The 25,398-nt window shown below is 39.4% G+C and overlaps 1 protein-coding gene across 1 annotated transcript in view; it reads left to right on the top strand.

Annotated features, from left to right (window-relative positions):
• Window positions 1–25,398, top strand: part of SPHKAP (SPHK1 interactor, AKAP domain containing) — a gene marked incomplete at both ends in the record, with an annotated part of 85,041 nt that overhangs the window by 10,537 nt on the left and 49,106 nt on the right. Inside the window, one exon of the mRNA XM_084227861.1 lies at window positions 10,788–10,895. Coding sequence (XP_084083987.1) covers window positions 10,788–10,895 — 108 coding nt within the window. The remainder of the gene's footprint in view (window positions 1–10,787; window positions 10,896–25,398) is intronic.

Below are 25,398 nucleotides of genomic sequence, written 5' to 3'. Positions count from 1 at the left end.
TACTCACCTCCATTTCCAACCATGTTGTCTCAAATGGCAAGATTTCACCTTTTCATATATATTTCACCTTTATATATCTATATAACTGAGTAATATTCCATTTTGTATGCAGACCACATCTTCATCCACTCCTCTTCCTTGGCTCTAGCTTTCTGTAACTTGGCTCTTGGGAAAAATGCTGCAAAGGCTCAGATAAATTTATGTCATGCTCTAGTGGGGTCCTCTGACTCACAACTTAGAGATGAGCCCCCACTCTGTGTTTCCAAATCTACCAGACTTCGCTCTGCAGTTTTAGAATGGGACACACTATGAAAGAAATATCCATATGAGGGCTCTGACCCTCCAGGATATAGACCACCCAAGAATCAGGTGTGTCCCATGGCAAATTTTGTGTACAACTCCATACATCTTGAAAGGTAGTTATTTCCAGTAACTTTTCCAAAGAAGAGAAGAGTTTTGAGAAATAACTATTGGCACTTTCTTATAATTGCCGAAAACCAAAGGTATGTACCAGCACTCAAGTGATACATGGTCATTAAGTCCCCTGTCCCTTAGTTCAGTGGGAAATTCTGCACTACCTCTATTTTGCATATCTACAAAAATAATCCAAAATTAATGATAGGTTTTGATGCACATCACACATTTTCCTACATGCAAGTTTTTTCTTATATTTTGCTTCTCCAAACACTAATAATCCTATTCCTCTCACTGAGCCTATCAATATCACAGCATTATACTGACTCTAAATAGCAAACATATAATAATATGTTGTCCTCTATTTCTATGTGTAATTAGATTCTGTTTAAACCATTGCTGACCACACATATATAATACCGTATTTGCATTTCCCTGAGTATATCTGTTTCCTTAATTTTTGCATCTTGAGACTCAAGCTCAGTTATCACTTTCAACAAAGAAAAAGCGCTGTTTAGCTTTTAGAGCACTGTTTAGCCAGCTGACATCTGTGTGATGTGGCAGAAGTAAACAAGTATGTCTTGATACTTGTTAGTTATCCTCTGCATGCTTAGAACATTCTTGTGTACTGAATTACAGTGTCCATAATAAAGGGAATTGTGTAATACAAGAAAGTAAGGCGAGATCTGAAATTGTGCTACTTCATTTATCACATTAGGTTGAAAACTCTGCCCAAGTTAATGAATGTAATGAATGGCCAAAGTCTCTAAATTACATACCTGGGGACATTGATTTCAAAGATAACCCCTTTGTTCATGAAAAATCTTCATTTTATGCTCAGAGAGTTACATCCATAGATAACTTTTGTCAGAGACGAAGGCCCCATAAATCAGTATATCCCATGTTTATATACCATGGCAAGTTCAGTTAGATCAAGTACATATTGCTAAAAGACTATAGATAAAGACACTGATGTTATAAAAATGCTATCTCAAGGTCAGTGATTATCATATGTTTACAGGAAGGATGACAATGGCACCATATTTCTTATCCAGAAGTGGCCCCTCCTACCTGTGTGTTCAGATCCACTGCTAACAACTTCCTCCCCATCCTTCCTACCAACTTTGATCTGGTGCTTCATAGCCTCTTTCCTTCTCCTTGAAAATGAACAGTTGTTCTGTTGCAAGGTCTTAAGAGAGATTCTTATTTTCCAATATTATTCTAATAATCAGTCCCAGGATTTTGTAATTGTAGTAGGTGTCAATAGTTTCACATCAAACAAGACAATTATATTTCAGAATATGTCCTAGGAATAACCAAACATAATTACTCATGCTTCAGAAACAGTTGCTTCTTTTGTCAAAGTACACAATAACTCAGGCAGGTAGCCAGAATACAATCATCAGTGAAGGAAAATGTTACCTTAACAATTAATTAAACCTTCTGAGCAACCGAGATGAGACCACTGAGTTTCCATGCCAGTGTTTTTCTTCCACACAATACTTTTATTTCCAGTTTGCTTCACTGTCTCATCTCAGGTATTTATTGTGCTGTAAATAAGCATCAGAGTTTCCTGTGAAATAATGGAAAGATTGTATATACCAGAGTGGAAAAAAAATTATAGAATTCCCGGAACATTTGCTAAATCACAGATTAAATCAATATAAAGTGTGTTAAAGTACACAAAATTGTCTGACTTCTAACCCTGTGTATGTTGTTAAGTTTTTAAGATACTAAAATTTTAAGGTAGCAGTTAAGCAAAATTTAAACCCATAACTAAATAAACAAAAATCATAATAAAAGACTCTATTAGAATCTTAGAATGCTCCAAGACATTAAAAAAATATTAACACAGTCTAACAATAAATTTCTATTTAATGAACATCAAACCATAAAATAGTTCCCACCAGTGAGAATGCATTTTCCACCCCTCCCTCTGTTCCAGCCATTACCATCTCCTTGCTGTTCTTCAAATAAGCAAGCTCACCCAATTGGAGGCTTTTCTTCTGCTGGTGTTTTGCCTGGGGCTCTCCCCTAGATGGCTGGCACCCCACTCCATTCAGATCTCTGCTCAATGTCACCTTTGGGTGCTACTTTCAAAAATAGTATTCCTTACTTCCTACTTTTTCATCCCTTCCTCTGACTATATTCACTATAATTTTCATGTAGTTTTCTATATCTAAGTATATGTGAATATCTATTGAACACATAGATATCATCGATTTGGTCATACTCTATCCTCTCCAACAGAATGAGATCAAGACTGTTTTATCCTCACTCTTGTTTTGTTATTTGACTGCTCAGTTCAATAAGCAGAATATATAAAAGCAGCAGGCACTCGACAAGTAGCTGTTACATGAATGAGTGAGTTAGGTCCCCATGGATCAACAGCCTAATCCTTCTCTGCAAAGTTCTCCCCAGATATAGTCTAAGTAATGCCTTAGGCTTCATGACTATGGCTTACACCAATAGGATCCAAATTAAAACTTTAATTTTAAAAGACTGTCAAAAAAGAAAATAGTATCTTAAAATTTTAAAGGAAAAATAAACTACAACAAAATATTGTTTTGCATTTGGTATTAAACTAATTTGAAAGCAAAATCTGATAGCACCAGATTCCACCAAGAAGATGAAGTGGCCTGGATTCTCATATCTTTTTTTTTTTAAGATTTATTTATGCATACATGAACTGGGATATAGGCCAGAGGTGTGGGGAGTGAGAGGATTCACCAGAGACAGAGTGGGAACAAGAACAGGCAGATTTACTGAAATACATTGCTGAGGGGAGCAGCAGGCTAGTCAGGAGAGGACTGCTGAGCCACATGGGTAGCTCCCTGGCCCAGGGATTGAACTTATGCTGCAGATAGCTTCACAGTGCTGTGCTTAACTCCTTGCGCCACCAGGGAGGCCCCTGGATTCATCTGGGGGTGATGGCAGGAAATCTACTGACCCCCTTGATTACTCCCTTTCTGCTAGAACTCCTCTGAGTTTCCACGTCACTTTCTCCTCCACACATTCATGAAACGTTTGTGTCACTTTTGAAAGGATGAGTTACTGGATGGTCCTTCCAAATATTTTCCACATCATGACACATATTTTTTAAAATAATAATTGTTTGGAACATTGAGGACGTAGATGGCCAGGGGTGTTTGCCCCCACCCCGGCTCTGCCCAGCCTGCAGACAGCGGAACAGATCAATAGCTTCATAGCACCACAGATCTGAGCTCCAAATCCACCTAATTGGGTGAGAAACCTAAATCTGTTTTTTTGAAGAATAATGGGTTTCTTGTTCTGATGAGATTATTTTATTTTATTTAAGATTTATTTATTTATGCATTCAAGAACTGAGATGTAAGCCAGAGGTGCAGGCAGTAAGAGGATTCACCAGAGAGAGTGGGGAGCAGAACAGGCAGATCTACTGAAATCCACTGCTGAGGTGAGCAGCGGGCAAGACAGGAGAGGTCTACTGCACCATATGGATCAGCTCCCTGGCTGGAGATCGAACTGCAGTGTCTGGCAATAGTTTGATAGCATTGTCTTTAACTCCTGCACCATCAGGGATGACATTATTTTAAAAAGCATTTCATCATTTAGCATGAAGTGTATATTATACAAATACAGAATTTCCTTCTCTTAAAATTTTTGCAAATGCTTTATATCTTTATACTTACAATTATCAGAAAATGAAATGTGTTTGTAGTCTAAGACTAGAAAATGAGTCTCTTGTGCAACATTAAAATTCTTTATGACCATTTCATAAACTCCCTGAGGGAAATAAAAACCTTGCAGAAACATAAAAGATCAATGAATGCAGAGATCGGACTTTGAAATTTTCTTCCTATTGAATAAATCACATAGCTCACAAATTTTCTCTCTGAAATGCAGGCATTGGGAAAACACTAAAACTGGCCATAATGCAATATCCCAAACATTGAAATTGACAAATATTCATGAAATGATTAAAAGGTATTATGGAAGCTGAATTAGGATCTTGAATGCTAGACCATAGTTTCACAATAAGCCCGTGAATTTTGGGCTCACTAACAGCAAATAGTGTCCTTTTTCCTTGTTTCCTAGGACCTAAATTAGATTCTGATAGGACTAGTAGGTAAAATACTAATGTTGATTGAGTGCAATTCAAATGAGGTTAAGCTATGGTGAAAGAATGGCATAGTGCAATAATAGTCTCTATAATTACAATACCTATTTGTGGACATGTGAAATAATCAATTATTGCTCCTTTATTATTTCTATATCTGTTAAAATTTCCTTATTGTGAGTGGCAACATTGAGTGTATTTTGAAGGTAAGAAAACTGAGTCTCAAATTTGTCAAGTGACTTGTATTAGATTGAAGTTAACTAAGGAAGTTGGAATTTGGAACCAGATTGGTCTTTAAAACTTTCATACTTATCTTTTACTCTTTTTTCAGTGAGCTAGATGGACTTGGATTTGGAGAGAGAGAGGAGAGACAATTACAAGGTGAACAGTTAGGGCCCCTGTGGGTATCCAGCCTTCCACACCTGTCCTTCCCAAGGATCATCCCCTTCTATCATTCTCAGTCTCCCCACCATTCTTTTTCTTCATAGTACCTACTCTCATTTGTCACTAAATGTGTATTCTAATGCTCTTATTTACTATTTGGTTCCCATGACAGCTTCTAAGTTTCATCAATATGGAGATGAATTTTACATTATTCACATTTGTGTTACCCAGAGACTAATCCATGATATGTACACAAATGTTAGGTGAATTAAAGAAATAAACTTTGGACTACTTTATAAAGTTGCTTTCATTATCCTCCTATAACAGATGCAAGACTGAAAACCCACAGAACTGAAATGACTGGCCCAAGTTCACTCAATAAGTGAAGATTAGGGGCCTCCCTGGTGGCACAGGCGGTTGAGCACAGTGCTGTGCAGCTGTCCGCAGCCTTGGCACTGCCGGTTCGATCCCCTCTGGCCTCGGAGCAACCCACATGGCAAGCAGACCTCTCCTGTCTCGCCCACTGCTCAGCAGTGTATTTCTTCAGTCTGCCTATTCTGTTCCCCGCTCTGTCTCTGATGAATCCTCTCATCCTCCCACGCATCTGGTCTGTACCCCGGTTCTTGTACAAATAAAATAAATCTTAAAAAAAAAAGAAAAGAAAAGAAAATCAGGCCTTTCTTCTAAAAAAATTTAAAAAAAAATTAGTAAAGAATAGATGGGAGAGAATTTCAGCTCTATGTCCAAATCTCTATGACTCACTGTATAATTTAAGTGATTTGTCTTCGACTTAATCCTTTCCAATCTAAATCATTCCAAATCAATAATGACTTTTATTGCATCTTAAAGAATATATCACAAATAGGTCTGAGGAATCATCATAGATAACTTTTTAAAAAATTTAAGACGTTGCCCAACACTGTCCAGGACTGTGGCTACTTTCCCCCTACCTATTCCGTATTAATACCAAGTTCCTAAAACTTGTTCTCCATATAAAGAGGAAAGTAGCTATAAGATAGAGCAAAAGTCTCTTCTTTATTATTTAGGACACTCATGAAATTTTTAAAGAAAATGTGCCATTATTGTTTCAAACTTGAGAACACACAGTACATTCATTATTAGCTCTTCATCTGCAATGAGTGAACTTGCAACGCAACATAACAGATGAATAAATGAGCCATGGAGAGCCTGGTGAGCTTTTCTCTTTTCTCCCACAGAAAATGACTCTCTCCACAGGGAGGTCATAGTCATAAAGCTTCAAAATCATTAAATGATCAAGCACATATTCTTCCTTTCAGCATTCTTTATTTTTTAATGGTTTGTCTAAACCATTCTACCAAAAGCTTTCCCCAGGTTAAAACTGCAGAACTTATGATGCTAAGTAGTTTATTGAAGCTTGAGCACTGATGGTCCTTGCTCATTTGGCTTGTAATGTATTCAATACTTGGGGAAGGGAGGAGGCTGGAGGAGTGGAAAGAAATGGAAGGGGAGAGTGCTGGAAGGGGCCTTCTGACCACTTGACTGAAGTGTCCAAAGGGCAAACTCAGGCTGGGAGCTGCTGGGTGACTTGCTCATGCACACAGGAGAGTAAGAACTGCAGTTCACGCCTCCCGACCACATAGGTCAAGACCTCAAGGGAGATGGATAAAGGCAGAGATGTGCATTTGGTAGAACCCAAGGATGAGAAATTGTGTGAATCTCCTAATTCTACCACCTTGCAATGAAGTACCGTCTAAGGATGCTCTGGGGTCCAAGAGCCCCTTGGGGTCCCAATTCTCCACTGTCGAGGCAAAGTGACCCCTCTATTGACCCCTCTAAGCCTGGGCAAAGAGAATCATAATTTTTATGCCAGCTAGTGTTTATTGAGTCTTTCCATGTACCAACCACTGTTTTAAACACATTTCATATTAGCCCTAAAATTCAACCTCATAAAGCTAGAGATTTAATTCAGATAGGATGTCTTGGGCCTTAGCCCAGAGGATTCTCAATAAAAGCAATATTATTTGGAAAATGATGAAAGGATTTAAGTGATAGTAAGCAATATATTCTAAATATTAATTGAATAGGAGGAACATTTATTTCAACTATTGGAACAATCGGATAAATGTTTAAGTTCTGATGAATAAGAGTTAACTTTTAAGATCATATAACAAAGGAATTCTTGCACCAAAGAAGCTCTCTTCAAAGCATTTCTTCTAAAACATTGAAGACATTTTAAATTCTGCTTCTTTACTCTGCCATTTCTGTTTACTTTAAAGCAAAAAAGAACAATTCACAATTGAGGAAACATTGTGTATGTACTTGGATAGCCAAGTGGAAAAATCTTTCTAGCCTTTTCTATTGAGAAAACAAGTCCATAAAGCTGTTGATGTTTTCCTCATTCCTAAGCCAGGACAGGTCAAGGTCTCTGTATATTTTTGTTATTATTTATTTTAGAAATAGGTGCAAAAATATCCTTAAAATAGAAGACTTGCCAGGTTAACCCTTCTCTGCTTACTTCCCCATATAAAAGCAGTTAAATGTTGTGGAAATCCAAAGGACAGCCAGTTCCCTCAATCAGCTCATTCTCAGACAGCCTCTTGCACAACCTGGAGAAGCTCATGAGTATGAGCATCAGGCCAAAGACTTTTGGCACCTCCATGTCTTCCCCCTCTGTCTTTACCAGGGAGATATACCAGCCAAGCCCACTGTTTTACTAAAAGATCTAGCTGTCATGTGTGAACCATCTCTCTCCTAAGGATGACCTAGGACAAGCAATAATGCATGTGCTCTGGTTTAAAGGACAGTTGCTTTCTTCTGCTGACATGTTTTGTTGTAACGCTAATACTATGTGTCTGGAATATTGTAGAGATTAGAGGAAGTACAAGTCTAATGTTTGATGAGTGAGCTTTGAAATGGTCAAGAAGTGTTTCTACTACAAGGATTTATTAGACTGTTTGGTCAAGTATCATTAACTGGTATGTTCACTCAATGCCTCCATTTTAAATCTCTGATGTTCTGACCATGTGGAATGAACAAGGATTTTGCTTTAAAGATGGGGGGGGGGGTCCAAATTCTAAAGATCAAAGGAAGGCAAGAAGCAGAAGCATAGTGGATAAAGTTGGGAGTAAAGTAAAGCTGACTCAAATAAATGTTAAAACATGTATCACTCTGACATGTTGAAATGCTGGTAACACCTGCCAAGTTCATCCATCCATTATTATAACTTACATCACAAAGTTTCTTCTTCTAAAAGAAAATCCCTGGTGACACAGGGGGTAAGTCAGTGCTATCAAGCTATCACCAGCCATTGTGGCATGAGGTCTGATCCCAGGCCAGAGAGCTGACCCACATGCTACAGCAGACCTCTCTGTCTCTCCCGCTGCTCACCTCAGCAGTGTATTTGGATCTACCTGATCTGCTCCCCACTCTATTTCTGGTGAATCCTCTCACCCCCACCCCTGCACCTCTGGCCTACATCCCAGCTCTTGTATGCATAAATAAAATAAATATTTAAAAGAAAAAATAAAATGCTGGCTCCCTGGTGGCACAAGGGATTAAGCACACACTATGAATCAATCCGCAGCCTCTACGCATGAGTTCGATCCCCGGGCGCCCAGGAAGAACCCACATGTTGCAGTAGCCTCTCCTGTCTTGCCCGCTGCTCCTGTCAGCAGTGTATTTCAGTCAGTATGCCTGTTCTGTTTCCCACTCTGTCTCTGGTGAATCCTCTCACCCCACACCTCTGGCCTGTACCCCAGTGATTGTATGCATAAATAAATAAATCTTAAAAAAAAAAAAAAGAAAATGTCACCTTGAAATTTCACTAATGAAAAACCAATTTTAAATGGATATCCCCAAGAAATATAGCTATGTTTACAAAATTTGCTGCACATCATCTTTTAGACACACACCCCAAAGTAGAGCCATGTGTGCTTGATCCCCAGTATCATCCACAGACCTTGATATCTTCAAAGTCAAATCCAAAATCAGGCTTTGAGCATCCGGGAGCAGAAACAGGAATCTCTCTAGACTTCTGGGTCTTCAACTTCCAAGTGACAATTTCTGTGATAATACTGATCTTCATTTAAAATAATTCCTATCTTATGGTTTCTCAATGAGGATTAAATTAAAAAGTAAAAAAAAAGAAAACTAGACTTCCAGTGCTGTACATAATGAAGCATACACAGATACTGATTTATAATTCTCTGCACCTAAAACCGATAGGATGTTCTAAACCAGTATTAAATCAGTAGAGTTTTTTCAAATACCAAAAGAAAATAAAGCTAATAAAACTGTCAATTTTTAACTTGTATTAATGATTAAAATGTATTATTAAAATAATTTTAGTAATAATAAACAATAGTAACAAAATAAATAATGGTAAATAATAAGCATTATGTTAGTAACAATTTTCAAAAACAAACTTCTTAGTGAAAAGAGAGATTTCATTTTTCATTGTTCACAAATCTCCTTATTAAATCATTTCAAAGAAGACAGCTGGGTCCTCTTCTTCCTTCTACATTCAGGCTGTGTCAGCCTATCACACCATCACAGCTATGTCCAGGAGGAGACAGCCACTGAGGACCCAGGACACCAGGAAAATGAAAGGCGCATTGATATGTTGAAATGATTAGAGAAATAGTTTGACCACTAGACCCCCTGGAAGATTTTACAGACTCCTAGGTCTTTCTTCAACCTCAAATTTAAGAAGCCCTATTTAGATAAATTCTTTAAATGAAGTGAGACGTTCCATCACCAACATTTGTTTGCACTAATAATCTAAGTTCATCTCTTGCTTATCCATAAACTGTCTCTACTGTTCTGGAAAGCATTAATGAAAATTTGTCATTTCTTGGTAATAGTGAATACTGAACAGGAAAAGACTTAGAAGCAATATTACTCAACTAAAGCAAAATGTTGTAGGGAAAAAAATGTGTCTGAATTATATTTGGTTAACTCAATATTCAGAGACAAAAATTAATGCATTTTTACATTTTGTAAGTGAAATGTAATTAAGGTGTCATTCTATTCTTGTGGCATTAACCAAGCTGATTAAATACGTTATCTTGCTTAAGTGAAGGTAGTTGTCAAATATTAGCAGACATGCGCCCTAATAAAGTAGAGGGAGCCAGAAGAGCAATAGAAATCTTATATAGGATCATAAGGATTTTATACAATATTTAGACAGTGCTAAGACACATTAGAATTTGAATCATTTGGTTATTTATGAAATTTCTTCTTCAGAATGTTTTGGCTCAGAAATAGGATTTTTTCTTTCATGGTTTTAAAAACCAAGTCCAGAAACAAGACATTTGAAAATCCCATTTGGTTTTGTTAATTCATGTATTCAAATTCATCATGCTTTGCTGTACTGTTTCTACATAAAAATATAGTTTTTGTAATGTACATTTTTTAAATTTAACATAGTACCCTAGGTGTTCTAGAAGATCAGCCTGTTTCACAGATATTTTAACAAAGCAAAGAACTGAGGAATCATAATTTCTGTAGCAATGAAGCACGACATTTTTAAAATCAGAAATACAGTGTGAAAGTACATTAACACCAAGATGAAGTTGATTCTCCTTTGCCATGTGAATTCGACCCCAAAACCATCATTTCAATGCAAATTACACAACAGTTGCAGGTACACTGACATTTCCAGAAGTTGCATTTGATGAGAGACGAAACATCTGTATTATAACATCAACATATTTCTCTAAAACAAAGCCCTGGTTGGATATAGTACACGTTCTAGAGGGGCTAGGAGGCTGCAGGTTTCCTCACACCCCTAATATTCAGATGTTCTGAGGACTAGAAAACACCTACAGGCTTCTTCAGAAAGGCTGCTCGTTTAAATAGAAAACCTCTCAGATCAGCACTGAGGAGCTCGCTCTATCGGTTCCCTTAGGTGCTTCGCAGCAACAGCCTGCTGGAGTCCACAGACTACTGGATGCAGAATCAGAGGACGCCCTGCCGGATTGGTTTTGTGGAAGACAAGTCTGAAAACTGCGCTTCGGTGAGTAAATGCCACGCCCGGAGGGGAGAAGGTCTGGTAAAGGGGGGTCGGACTAAATTGGCGCTTTAGGAGTGAAGTGTCTTAATTGGTAACCCAAGGTTGGGAAAGTAGGCTTTTGAAAATACATGACTTGTTTTATCTGACAACAAAATAGCATTCAGAGCTCTTGTTTCTACTCCCATTTTGTTCATTTCAACAGGTACATTAATCCGATCTATTCTCTGAAAAGGATATAGACAATATTTTTATTTTCAAGTTGGCTGAGAAAAAGATTAGAGTTGTATGATCAGTAGTAAAAGACCATTCAGAAGCCCTGGGATTCTTTTCAATATATTTTTCCACTCCTGCTAGTTGGTATTTCCCAAGATGAAAATTCCGTGATTTTTTTCTACCATTCTTAGGAGTTATTGCCATTATTTGAAAATCTTTTTCACCTAAGGAGTATACAAGCATGCATGTTAATATGCGGGAGCTGAACCTTACAATACAAAACCTTCTTTTTCAAGGGACGAGATGTTCTGACAAATAAATATAATTCATAATGACATAGAATGTGAATACACATTATTGATGTAAAATATGCCCCTTCCTATATGCCCTGTATAAGAGATCTGTTTCTTTTTAACTGAAATCACCTTGCTCTTATAAGCTCGTGATTAGAGGTTGGGGGAAATATTTCCAGAGGAGAGAAATGTAATTCTCATGGCTAAATTGAGAGCCTCAGCTCTGAGCTATTCCTGGAGGTAAGTCGCATGCCAGCATTTCTGTTAAAATAAAAAAAAAAAAAAGAGCTGTAAATGGGCTCGAGACACTTTTTATATATAATGAGCAAAACCAGAACTGGATATGACATGTCAGGTTGCACAATCTCACAGCAAGGAAAGTAAAGGCCATTCAACAGACTTAATTCAATCTCTGTTTAGGTGCTCGTGAGTCTACCACTTTTAGGATTTTTGATCCTTGTCCAGAAAAGTAGTTGCTATCTAAAAATCTTTGGGGAGAACAAAACAAATTAACTGGTAAGTAATTTAACAATGATAAGATCTTTGCAAATTCAGTTCCAGGATGAGCTGAAAAATTTGGGCATTTGCTGATAGTGATCTCTACCAGGCTATAAATTGTAAAAAGCAGAGAAATGGAGAGTAAAGGCAATCAGTAGCTACACCTTGGTCAAAGCCGCCCCACAAGCAGCTTCTGTATTAAGAAGTCTCCCACTTGGAGCAAGGAAAAATGTCAGGGCTCTAAAAATTGTATATTGAAGGTCAAAGGAGTCTTCTCTAAACTTATTTTTAGAGTCCGGATTGCAAATCTACAATTTGAAATGCTAAATTTACAGCCACATGTCAGAGTACCACTCATAAGCGTGAGAAAACATCACCCGGCAGCCCCAGTGGACTCAAGCTTGGGCTGGAAATGACACAACTTCCTTTCTTCACTCTTAGTCTCTTAGACAACAGTGAGATTGAGTTGTTTCGTCCTGACTTGATGGTTTCTCCTATTCTTCCCAAAAGGGGGGAAATATCTGAACACAATAAAAAGCATATTAGAAGAATTATAGCTATTGAAACTGACACAAAAGTAAAAAATTGTCCATGACTCTAAACTTGATAGGGGACCCAATGAAAACTACCAGTAATCACTCAAAAATATGTCCTACCATCGCTTTCTGAATTACCAAATTTTCTTACTGACTTGCCACAGATTTCTCAGGAGCAGAGAGAAAACAGTCCAGCAGGATATTGCTGAAGGGAAACTGTCACCTCGAGGATAAGTGAGGTGAACTCTAGATTTGGCTGAGCTCTTGATCAAAATAATCCTGGGAAAGGAGCCAAAATGGTTGGGGGGTGTGGTGTGTGTGGGGGGGAAGCACTTCTTTCCTTTTCCAAACAAATTCTCCACATCAGCTTGAAAATGACAGTCTAATTTAAAAGGGGAGGAGGAAGGCTGTATTTTTTTAAAGATTTATTTATTTATTTATACAAGAGTTGGGGTACAGGCCAGATGCATGGGAGGGTGAGAAGATCCACCAGAGACAGGCAGGGAGCAGAACAGGCAGACTGACTGAAATACACTGCTGAGGAGAGCAGCAGGCGAGACAGGAGAAGTCTGCTGGCCATGTGGGACCCTTGCAGGCAGGCTGGGATCGAACCGGTGCTGCAGAGGCTGCGGACAGCTTCACAGCACTGCGCTCAACTACTGAGCCACCAGGAAGGCCCAAGACTATATTTTAAAGTAATATTTTTATTAAACTTCAGTTTAAAAGTTTAGTTTAACAAAATCATCCCAAACCTAAATCTATTTACAAATAATCACACAGACTCTGAGGACCGTGTAGGAACATATTTTATAGCTTTGTACACTATTCATAATCCTGGGGGACCTGCTTTACCCTAATCATCACCCTTTAGCTCATTCATACCTGATCAAATTTAGTGACCAACTTTTTCATATGCAATTTTGACGGACTTGTTATTCATTATCCTGAACTCTGACTATCTAGATTTGCCTTTCCCAGAACTAGGTGTCTGTGGACAGTGTTTTCAGAGCTCTAGATACCACTTAAAATTGACATTGAGGGAAAAGCCCTGGCATGGAAAACTTTCAGGGTGTCCTGTGCTTTCATCCATAGGTCTGTATCCTCAAATGTCCAACCCTGAGTTTTGGTCATTATTGGGTTTTTGGCAATCATTTCACTAGGGAACTGCATTCATTTCATAGTCACAATGAGGAAACGGGAGGGCAATGAGAAGCAGTCAGAGTATGAAGTCCTGCCCAACAGCCACGCTAGCCAGGAGGGCTGTTCAGCAACTCCTCAAGTCACCTTTTTTTTCTTAAAGATTTATTTATTTATGCATGCAAGAACTGGGGTTATCTGGGGGAGAGAGGATTCGCCAGAGACAGAGTGGGGAAATACACTGCTGAGGGGAGCAGTGGGCAAGACAGGAGAGGTCTGCTGCGCCACGTGGGTAGCTCCCTGGCTGGGGCTCAGGGCTGCAGAGGCTGCCGATAGCTTCATAGTGCTGTGTTTAACCCCTTGAGCCACCAGGGAGGCCCTCAAGTCACCTTTATATGTTTCCCAAGGGGCAGCTCTCCTGCCCGCTGGTGAGGATGCAGGTGCTTCTCTTTTACTTTCTCCTTTTCCTTTTAAAATGTAAAAATAAATACATAAGTAAAAATTTTCAAAAGATATCAAATATGAAAACTGTGTTTGTTCCTCTCAATAGTACTCTCCCTTCAAACTATATAATTTTAATTCCTTTCTGATTTTCCATTCTGAAAAAAAAAATCACCCATCTACTAACTTTCAAGGTGTTTTTTAAATCTAGTTATTAAAATGAAAAGGAAATAGGGAAGAGAAGAACAAAATTGGAGGCCAGTATCCAATAGCTGAAATACAGTCTTCAATATAGGTCAATAATTCAAGAGGTGAGAATCAGACTTTTCAGTCCTTATAACTTGTTTTTAATTAAAAGTTAATTTAGCCACTTTTTGATCTGCTAATACTCTCTGTAGTTTACTGAAATTTAATTCTTGATTTTTTTTAAGGATCATCTTTTGGCTTATTGCTTCATTAAATTTATTTTGGCAATTCCTATACTTTTTTTTTTTAAATAGAGGCATGTTTTATTTATTTATTTATTTGTTTGTTTGTTTTGTTTTGTTTATACAAGCACTGGGTACAGTCAGAAGCGCGGGAGGGTGAGAGAATTCACCAGAGCCAGAGCAGGGAGCAGAGCAGGCAGAAGGAGCGAAGTACACTGCTGAGGGGAGCAGCGGGCGGCAGGAGAGGTCTGCGCGCCATGTGGGACCCTCCTCCGGTGGCCGGGGAGCAGCCGGGGATCGAACCTATGCCGCAGAGGCCACGGGCAGCTTCTCAACCCAGTGCTTAACCGCTGCGCCACCGGGGAGGCCCATCTATACTTTTTTTATTCTTTTTATTTCAGTATTATAGTTAGTCTCTGATTACTTCCTTACTCTGAATTTTAAGATTCTTGACTATCAGCCTCCAAACAGATACCTCTTTTCTAGAATGCATGTAGTTGAATCACAGTATTTGAAAGTGTGTTATATTTTCCTCACATCTGTAAATAAATAAATCAAACTTTCAGGCAACTTCCAGATTCCACACATGAGATGACAAAACTCAGATATTTGAGAGCTTTCTGAGGGTCTTGGAGGTGCAGCAATGTCAAAACACATCTCAGATGACTGATGTTGTATTAGCTCTCCAAATACATCCAAGCCCAGTCTACTCTGAAGCGTTAGGGAGAAAGTTAAGGAAGGTACAGACACCCCATTTGATGATTTAGTCTATGGAAAAATCTAGACTCATGATCGAGGAAATACATAATTTTAAAACTATGAAAGGACAGCTGACATTATTTAGTTGTACCAGATATATACCAAATTTTCAAGCAATTTGAAATATTTTGTCCATATAAAGTCAAGCTTGGATCTTTTTTCTTTAATTCCTTCATTTTAGACTTACAGAAAATTCTCAGAAAGCGTGCAAAGAATTCCCAAATGACCCAAATGCTGACATTTTAGTACATTTGCTTTATTTGTTTCCTCTATGTGTGCGTATGTGGATCTCTGTGTAAATATGCATATGCAATTTCTTTCTTGAGAAAAAACTGAGAATGAATTGTAGACACCATGCCCCTTTATGCCTCCATACTTCAGAAATGTGAAATATAAGAATGTAAACTCATGCATATTCCCCGACCTGCAGAAACCTTTGTTTCTAATTCAGGACCCATTGCACAGTGATATTAATAAAATAATTATTACATAATTTTCAAGGAGAAGTCAGTGTTGCCTGCATAAAAGTGAAAAAGCTAACACCGATAGCAGAAATCAGCTAGAATGAGCCCCAGATTACTCATCTGCAACTAGAGAAGACACAGTATTCATCACATGAATTGTAAAGGTCAAAGGCATTCGCATTTCTTTTTTTTTTTTTTTTTATAAATTTTATTGTTATATTCCCCATACAATTGCAACCCCCCATTCTGACCCCAATCCCTCCCCTCCCGCCCCCGCCCCCCTAAAAGTGTCTCTGGTTCATAGTTTTTTGTTGATTTTGATTTTCACTTTCTTATAGTTATTCATTTTCCTGGTCCCTTATTTAAGTTTTCTAGATTCCTGCTATGAGTGAGACCATCCGGTATTTTTCTTTTTCTTTTTGGCTTATTTCGCTGAGCATGATCCCTTCCAGCGCCATCCATGTTGCAGCAAATTGCATGTGTTTATCTTTTTTGAATGCTGAGTAATATTCCATGGTATATATGTACCACATCTTCTTGATCCAGTCATCTATTTTTGGGCATTTGGGTTGTTTCCAAAGCTTAGCTATTGTAAACAGTGCTGCTATAAACATAGGAGTGCAGGTGTTCTTTGGAATTGATGTTTCTGTGTCCTTTGGGTAAATACCTAGGAGTGGAATTGCTGGGTCATATGGAAGCTCTATGTTTAGTAGGTCCAGAAATCTCCACACAGCTTTCCACAGTGGTTGGACCAGTTTGCAAAGTGCTAGAAAAATGTCCGCGCTTAGTGAAGCAATGTAAGTTTTTGATACAATGAACAGCGTGTGATGGCAAAAATTAGAAAGACCTTGCTTGTGTCCCCTAGCACAGGAACAGATAATGAATGTTGGACCCATGTAGCCCAAAGATTCCTGCATCCTTTACATACCAGATTTGCAAAAACAGATTTAAGAATATGGGCCAAGGGCTTCACTGATGGCACAGCAGATTGAGCGCCTATGAAGCTTTCCATTGCCTCCACAGTACGGGTTCAATTCCCGGCCGGCCAGGGAGAAACCCACATGGCGCAGCAGACCTCTCCTGCCACACCCGCTGCTCCTCTCAGTAGTGTCTTCGGTCCTTCTGCCTGTTCTGTTCCCCACTCTGTCTCTGGTGAATTCTCTCACCCTCCCGCACTTCTGACTATACCCCAGTTCTTGTATAAATAAATAAATCTTAAAAAAAATATATGGGCTGAAAGGCTTACAACAAAATTAAATACAAAAATGTAGACTACATAATTGTACATGACGATATTAGGCCAGATGTGTTTATGGACTGGACGAAGGGAAGAGAGAAGTGAATAATAGCTCCTATAATTCTGCTGGAGTTCCTGGGGGAAGGGTAATTTCGTTTGCTATAATGGGGAATCCTGAGGCAGAGAGGAGCCATTGGGAGGAGGGGGGTGATGTTGGGTGTCTTTGAGTCATCCATATAGAAATGTTAAGATGGTTGAATGCACAAGTTGTAGTTGCTGGCAAAATCTGGTGAGAGAGAGGAGATCTGGGGCTCTTCAAGATGGCCTACGCAGAGTAGAGACCATTAGCCAAACCAGGGAGAGTGTGTAGACACAGAGGAGTCTTAAAACTGAGCACTGGATACTCTGAAAATAAGTGCTCAGACAGTGAGCTCCTCATCCTAGAGTCCCCCCAATGCAGGAGATTATTACTTAAACATGTAAGCCTGAGTTTCAGATGCATAGTCAAGTATTTTATGTATCCTGATTTTCTTTTTTTGTCTCTAAAAATACAGTCAGATGAATAGATCTGAGTGTACTTTTAAAACCTGGGTGTTTAGCCCATTTCTCAATTGTTTTTTTTTTTAAATTCATTTTGACAGACATATGCATTATTAAAGTAGCTCAGAATAGCATTTGAGTTTCAAATTTCATACAATTCCTGTTGTTATAGCAATTTTCCTCTGAGAGGAAAACCTGTCAATCAAGAAAACCCAACAACAATAAATAGTGTTTCTCATTAAAAACACCTTATACTTCAAGGATATTGACTACATAATTTTCTATTTATTTTTCATAGAATTATTTGTTTGGATTAACATGTCTTTCTTAATCAGTTTCTCTAAAATCCCAGGAAAACTAGTTAGAAATAATAGCATTTTTTTTTTACAACTTAGAGTTTCAAGTTGAAAAATATGTAAGAAGAATAAATTTAAAAATGGGCCTGGCTAATGAGTCCATTGTTAGATGGTTTTGTCCTTTTTTTAAGATTTAATTTATTTATTTATGCATACAAGAGCTGGGGCAAAGGCCAGGGGTGTGGGGAGTGAAAAGATTCACCAGAGACAGAGTCAGGAGCAAAACAGGTGGATCTACTGAAATACACTGCTGAGGGGAGCACTGGGCAAGTCAGGAGAGGTCTGCTGTGCCGTATGGGTCTGCTCCCTGGCCAGGGATCGAACTCGTGCTGCAGTGGCTGCGGATAGCTTCACAGTGCTGTGCTATAACCCCTTGCACTCCCAGGGAGGCTGAATTTTAGTTTGAGTGTGTATATTCTTAGTTCTCTCTTTTATATCAATGAGAGACACTCACCCTAGAGGTCTATTAGGGAGTAAAGAAGCACTGAAAGAAGAATTTCTGTCCTTCCATACGTGGATAGTACGCCGTTTTAAACACCAAAAATAACCCTCACTTCAGAATTCACGTTGAACCAGCATATTGGCTGGTCATAGCATCTGTCAGGTTGATGGAATTTAATTGGATTATCTGGAGGCATTTATTGTACTTGCTAGAAGTATCTAAAGTGGTAATAGGGATGGAAGAAAGTTTCCCTCTTGCTAAATTATGCCCTGGGTTTGGCTCAATATAATCAGTCACTGACAGCCTGTGATTGGTGACTCCGTGGTTGTGCCAAGCTTCGTGGAGGGGGAGGTGAATTCTCCTAAAGCAGAGTCCCTTACCCACGGCACGACTGTGGCATTGGCTGGATGAGTGCACTGTGTGGGCTCTCCTATGCCTTTTGAGATATTTAGCAGCTCTCCTGGTTTCATGCCACCAGATGCCAGTAATAATCTCCAGATATAACAACCGAATGTCTACAACATTGTCCCTTAGCTGGGAGGGCTTGGGGTAGTCACTATGTTGGGGGCAAAATCACATCCAGCTGCAAATGTTACTCTAAATTTTCTCAAACTTTAACCTGTAGTCACCCCTTTGGTGTCTCCCATTCATGTGTGTCAACCCAAACAGCACCTGGCCCCTGCAAAGGTATGGAAAAACACAGCCTCCACCTCTCCCAGATGACCCCAGTTCACCTCAGCCCTGATCAAAGGAGGCAGGGCTGGAAGTGAAAGGCTCGTGATATAATTCAGGCCAATGCTGGCTACCTGCCTGCTTAGATAACCATCAACCAATCTGCAGCTGTTGTCTCTACCACCAAGAAGAATCTGGTACCCTCATGCCTTCCCAGGCCACCATTTCTAGGTTGAGATATAGTGCATTTATTATTTTTTTAAGATTTATTTATTTATGCATATAAGAACTGGGATAGAGGCCAGAGGTGTGGGGAGTGAGAGGATTCACCAGAGACAGAGTGGGGAACAGAACAGGCGGATAGGTCTACTGAAATATACTGCTGAGGGGAGCAGTGGGTGAGTCGGGAGAAGTCTGCTGCACCATGTGGGTCAGCTCTCTGGCTGGACCGGGGATCGATCTTATGCTATAGTGGCAGCGGATAGCTTCACAGTGCTGTGCTTTAACCTCTGGCACCACCAGGGAGGCCCAAGATATATTGCATTTAATTCTATTTCTTTCCTTTATCAAATATAATGCAATTAAGAAAGGATCATTTGAAAGCAAATCTACTCTGCCTTCTTCACTGATATTACACGCTTCCTTTTAGACTCCACTCTTTGCCAGCTGGCTGCTCTCTGGGTTCCCACGATACTTTGGACAATAAAGTGCTCAGTAGTTTGAGTCGATTAAATTTGGGCAGGTTTGCTTCTTGAGAACAGCTTTGAGTTCTCTTCTAACCTTATAAAGGCACTTCTCAGAGACCTCGTTTCCTGATTCTCTCCAGTAAACTCACCCTGAGTTGTGAGGACCTTTTGTTTTTGAGAGTGAACACAGACTTGAACTTCCCCTGACACTATTTCAAATAACCTCAGTGCTTTGCAGAGGAGTTCAGAAGCTCTTTTCATTTAGACTGTCTCTCCTGCTGTACAACTCTCTAAGGTACTGCTCTGGATACTCAGGTACACCGGGCTCAGATACTCACTGTGCCAGACCTGCTTTAGCTGGAGGACAGGGCCCTGGTATAGCAAAGCCCACCACATCCGGTGTAGCACCTGGGTCGGGGCCTAAGTGGAGGAGAGAAACCCTCGATTACTTGATTCCACAATCCAAGATTTGACGTCTGCTTGGCTCTCTTCAAGTTGGAGTTCCAAGGAACGAGAAGTGCTGGCAGCCTGCAGTTCTCCATGAGAAATGGTGACCTTAGCTTGGGAGATGGTGGGAGAAATCAGGTGACCCTTCCGTCAGGTTGAACTGGAGGAAGGTGAGGCGGGAGAGGGAAGGAGTGAGGAAGTTATGGTTGAAATGCTGTAGATACTCTGTTATGCATTTTAGTAAATAGTCTCAAATAACCTTTTCTTCATTTCCTGTTCTTAAGACAATTTCTGGAGAATTAAAATCCTTGCCTTAATCGAGTTTGCCAACTTGGCTTGTTTGACTAGGGGCTAGCTCTGGAGGCCATCGGCGCTCCCTCGGCTGTCCCCCCAGACCTGGAGCTCACTAAGGTTTCTATTTTCCACTAAACTAGAAAACCTTAGTTTCACTAAGTGAAACCTCTGTTTCACTCCATGTTATTTTCCAGGCCCGTGAATGTCTGAGTTTGTGACCCCAGGAGGATTTGTAACTCTCGAGTCTGGAGTCTCGTGTCTTTGGTTTAAGGTAACTTGATAATCTTGCGGGCATCCCCAGTGGTGCAGTGGGTTGAGCGCAGCGTTGTGAAGCTGTCTGCAGCCTCCGTGGTGCTGGTTCGATTCCTGGCTGGCCAGGGAGAAGCCCACATGGTGAGGCAGACCTCTCTCCTGTTGCTCCCACTGCTCCCTTCAGCAGTGTTTTCAATCCGTCTGCCTGTTCTGCTCCCCACGCTCTGTCTCTGGTGAATCCTCTCACCCTCCTGCAACTCTGGCCTGTACCCCAGCTCTTGTATAAATAAAAATAAATCTTAAAAAAAAAAGGTAACCTGAGAATCTTGAGCATTCTACCTTATTGAGGGTGGAGTTGACAGCCTCTCTTGAAAGTTAAAACATCTACTGTCCCTGAGGAACAGCATATCGTTTTTGTGTAAAGTTGATGAATATTTGTGCAGTGAGAATTTTCCTTAGGGAAAAAAAATTAATTCCTGTAATGCATGTATTCCAACTTCAGAAGAGGCTGTTGTGAATTCTGAAAACTTCTAACAGGTGTTACTCAATGACTAGGGCAGATTTTAAAAACATGTTAAACAGAATTTTTTAAATTTTATATTGAGGAATATAATTTCAAAGTTAGCCCAGAAGAAAAATTGTAAAATGTTCCCCTTAGTACTCTGTGAGTTGTTGGCTGAAAGTTTCTTAGACATTACAGGAGATCTAAGTCATTGTAGTATTACTTGCATAGCAAACCCAGTTGTCTATTTACACTATTCATTTGTTCCAACATAATCCTGTTATCAACCTGCAAGAGAATTTAGGTATGTGTCCTTGAAATCCACCAAAAATTTTGCTTATTTTTTTTTTAAGATTTATTTATGCATATAAGAGCAGGGGTACAGGCCAGAGATGTGGGGGGTGAGAGGATCCATGAGAGACAGAGTGGGGAACAGAACAGGCAGATTGACTGAAATACACTGCTGAGGGGAGCAGCGGGCGAGACAGGAGAGGTCTTCCTGTTTGACTGGGGATCAAACTCATGCTGTAGAGGCTGTGGATTGCTTCATAGTGTGGTGCTTAACACCTTGCGCCCCAGAGAGGCCAAATTTTGCTTATTTTCAACCAGATAGTCATGTGTGCAAGTTTTATGCTAGAGAAAATTCTGTTGTCATTGTAATTTTGTCCAATAGAAATGATAAATAAGATGAGGGCGGTGCAGACTAAAAAATAAAACTGATATTAAAATTAAGGATCATCCTTCTTTATCAGCACAAATCCCTAAGCTACACGATCTGTGTGAACTCTAAAGTTCCTTCCAATTATAAGACTCTTTTCAAATGCTTATTCATTGTTCTTGACAATGAAGTATTGAAACAAAGTGATATTTTGCTTAATTAGTGAGAACAGCATCATTTTCCTGCATTTTTTTTACATTGACCTTCAGTGTGCTATTCTGTTAACTCAGCAGATTGCTGTTCTGTTGCTTAGTCTGTGAAAACACATCCTGTCTGGATTAGCTAAGAACTAAGCAAAAGTACTAGGGTTGTATTTTCGGTTTACTTTAATGGCTGCCAAGAGAATTCATCAATCAATGCCACAGGCTTTGAGCTAATCTATAACAGCTCAGTTTTATTGACTATTTTCCTCGTTCAGTAAGTTTGTCTGAAAAAATGGCCTTTTTCCTGTGTCTACCAAAGTCGTTTCTCACTCTTCATGAATGCTATTTCTTTGATATGAAGAGATGTTGTCTGAATGGGGAACAGCCAAACATTGGACTTGAGCCCTGGTCACATGCCTGGGAAGTGACAGGGTGAATTAATTTGCTTAGGAAAAGTCCACTTGGGTTTTTAGTTTAAGAAAGTGCTTTTTAAACTTAATTAACAGTGACCATTTTAGAGGTGGCCTCAAGCAAAGCTCCACAGGACATTTGAGATGACAAAGAAATAATGAATTCCTGTGGTGCATGAAAATTTATATCACATCACTTGATTGAAAACAAAACCCAAGAAAACTTGAGCAATTTATAATAAGTAATATTTATGTATGAACATATAAAAATATTGAATGATTAATCTAGTGTATTTATTGGTGGATAATTACAGGAAAATTCACATAGGCTTCAAACTCCAACTCACGTCTGCAACCATTTGTTGACCTTTTTTGTGGGCACATTGTTTATTAACATCCTGTTTTGTTCAGTTATTTTTTTTAAATTCTCATACAAATTAGCAACCCCAGGAAGCAATGTGATAACCCACACTGCCCCAGACAACATGAAATGGACATGGATTTGCCAGCCAATCCATGCAGAGTCAGGTTGCCTAGGTGATGGCTCATCCTATAAGTTGCACCCAGTGCGTGAGTTGCTAAGGTTCCAACACACTGTCCATCACCTCACTGGAGATTGGAAATGGGGAGCTGTACTAAAAGGAGACAGTACAGCCCAAACACTGCTATCTTTTCTCTCTGAACAAATAACTTTACTATATAGAGGATAGAAATATTGAATGCATGATCTACCCTGTGCAAAGTAATAACTTTCCTAATGAAAGAAATGTTCAGAGATGGGTTGAACCCACAGACATAATATCATAGAAGTGATTCACGGGCCTCCCCGGTGGCGCAGTGGTTGAGCGCTGGGTTGCGAAGCTGCCCGCGGCCTCTGCGGTGCTGGTTTGATCCCCGGCTGCTCCCTGGCCACCAGAGGAAGGTCCCACATGGCACGCAGACCTCTCCTGCCACCCGCTGCTCCCCTCAGCAGTGTACTTCGGTCCTTCTGCCTGCTCTGCTCCCTGCTCTGGTTCTGGTGAATTCTCTCACCCTCCTACACTTCTGACTGTACCCAGTGCATGTATAAACAAACAAACAAACAAACAAATAAAACATGCCTCTATTAAAAAAAAAAATATGTGATTCACACGTTTATAAGACATCTTTAGATTCTTCCATTCCAAACTTACATGACTTTGTGAATCATTTCAATAAAAGAGCTGGTATTTACTGAATACTTCTGGTTGACCAGGTTCTCTGATGAAATTAGATGGCTTCATTAATTCAGACATCTCTTCGGGTTAGGGAGTATTATTTTCTCTAGACAATGTTGACTGGGGTGACAAACTCAAGTCACACAGTAGTAAAGGTGGAACCAGGAATAACACCCAAGCAATCTAAACAATCTTGCCTAACCCTTTCTACATCATCTGCATGCTGATTAGAGTCATCGCTAGCCCTCTGACATCGTGGAAATTGAATGATATGGCTGGTCCTTTTTACAGAGGGACAAAGGGCCCCTAATTACACAAGTGATTACTTAGTGATTCCATAAATTTGCTTTCTTTTTATGGGTCCTACTTTAATTGCCTATCTAATCATTTTTCACTTTGTACCTGTTTATAATGAGAGCCTTATAATGCTTTAGTTTACAAAGTGCTTCCGCTAAAAATTCTATTTTATTGGGTTTACTATGAAGTAGCCAAATTTCATAGTAAGTGAACAAGTGTGTCTGGGTGTTTATTGAGAGGCTTAGTAGTTGTTCAACATATGCAGTGATGGAGTGAATGCCTGGAACTAGGTCTTTCCAACACGTCAGCCACTCTTCCTGTCTGTGTCATGGGCTGAGTGGAAGGGTTCACTGGGAAAGTAAAATCTAATGATGCCATAGCATTGATTTTTGTAGAGCAGTGGTTGGCAAAGTAGTTGGCATTAGTAGTTCTCAGACTAAATCTGGCAAACTGTCTGTTTTGTGAGTCAAATTTTATTGGGACACAGTCACACCCATTCCATTCCATATCCTCTGTTACTGTACCCCTCACCACAGGAGTTGTGTAAACATGACCTATGACCTGCACCCCTAAAATATTTGCTATGTGGCCCTTTACAGAAAAAAAAGTTTCCTCACTTTTTCTGCTCTAAAGCAAATATTAATTCTTTGTTGGTTTTTTAAATTGTATTCTCTTTTTTATTGAGGTAATATTGGCTTATAACATTGTCCATGATTTAAGGGTATAGGCCCACACCTTCTCAGATGAATGTTGAAAGATAAATAGTACTCTTCTGCATTTCAAGAGGATAAGAACAAGACTACTTTTGTTTTGTTGGAGGAAGCTCTCCAGTGTTTCTTGCAGCAAGTATTTAGAAGACCTTACTCCCTACCATCAAGACTTTAATTAGTTGATCTCCATTTCTCCTTACTTAAACCCATGATATGTTTTGAAATTTTTAGCAAACTGACCTTTTCATAACCATTTCCCACAAACTCTCCTATTCTGGCTTCCCTTTAGTTGTATTTTATTCCTTCACCTCTTAGCTTCTAATTTAACTACTCAAAGTGTCCTAAGAAATTACATGTTTCTCAGCCTCTTCCCCTGCCTCACATCTGAGAATTGGACAGATATATTGCCTTTCCTTTTCCCTCTGAGGAGTATTCTGGCATTTTTTGCAAAAACGGTATTGGTTCCTGCATCAATCTAGCTTTTGTTTTTCTCAAAGCTGTAATTACTAACAGTATTTTTAGTCCTGTAAACCATAATTTGCCACCCCATCTTACTGTAGCCTGTTATTCACAACCTGCCAGAAATTGCAAAATCCATGGTCATGGTCATTGAGAAATATCTGATGTGTGGTTTGCAATTCAGAGAAAGCATCAAACATTTGTCAACTCTTGAGGGTGGGGAGAAGCAAATCCTTGGTAATTCAGAGGGTGTGCTCAGAGGATGCATTTCCCCATTTTGGGCCTCAGAATCCAGCAAGTTAGCAAGGACATGTTTATACATACCTGAGCTCTAAGACCTTATTGGTTTTGAAAAACCACACCCATTGGTGTATTC

Source organism: Talpa europaea (assembly GCF_964194135.1).
Source record: "Talpa europaea genome assembly, chromosome: 1".
NCBI classification, from domain to species: domain Eukaryota; kingdom Metazoa; phylum Chordata; class Mammalia; order Eulipotyphla; family Talpidae; genus Talpa; species Talpa europaea.
This window is presented reverse-complemented; position numbering and strand designations above follow the sequence as displayed.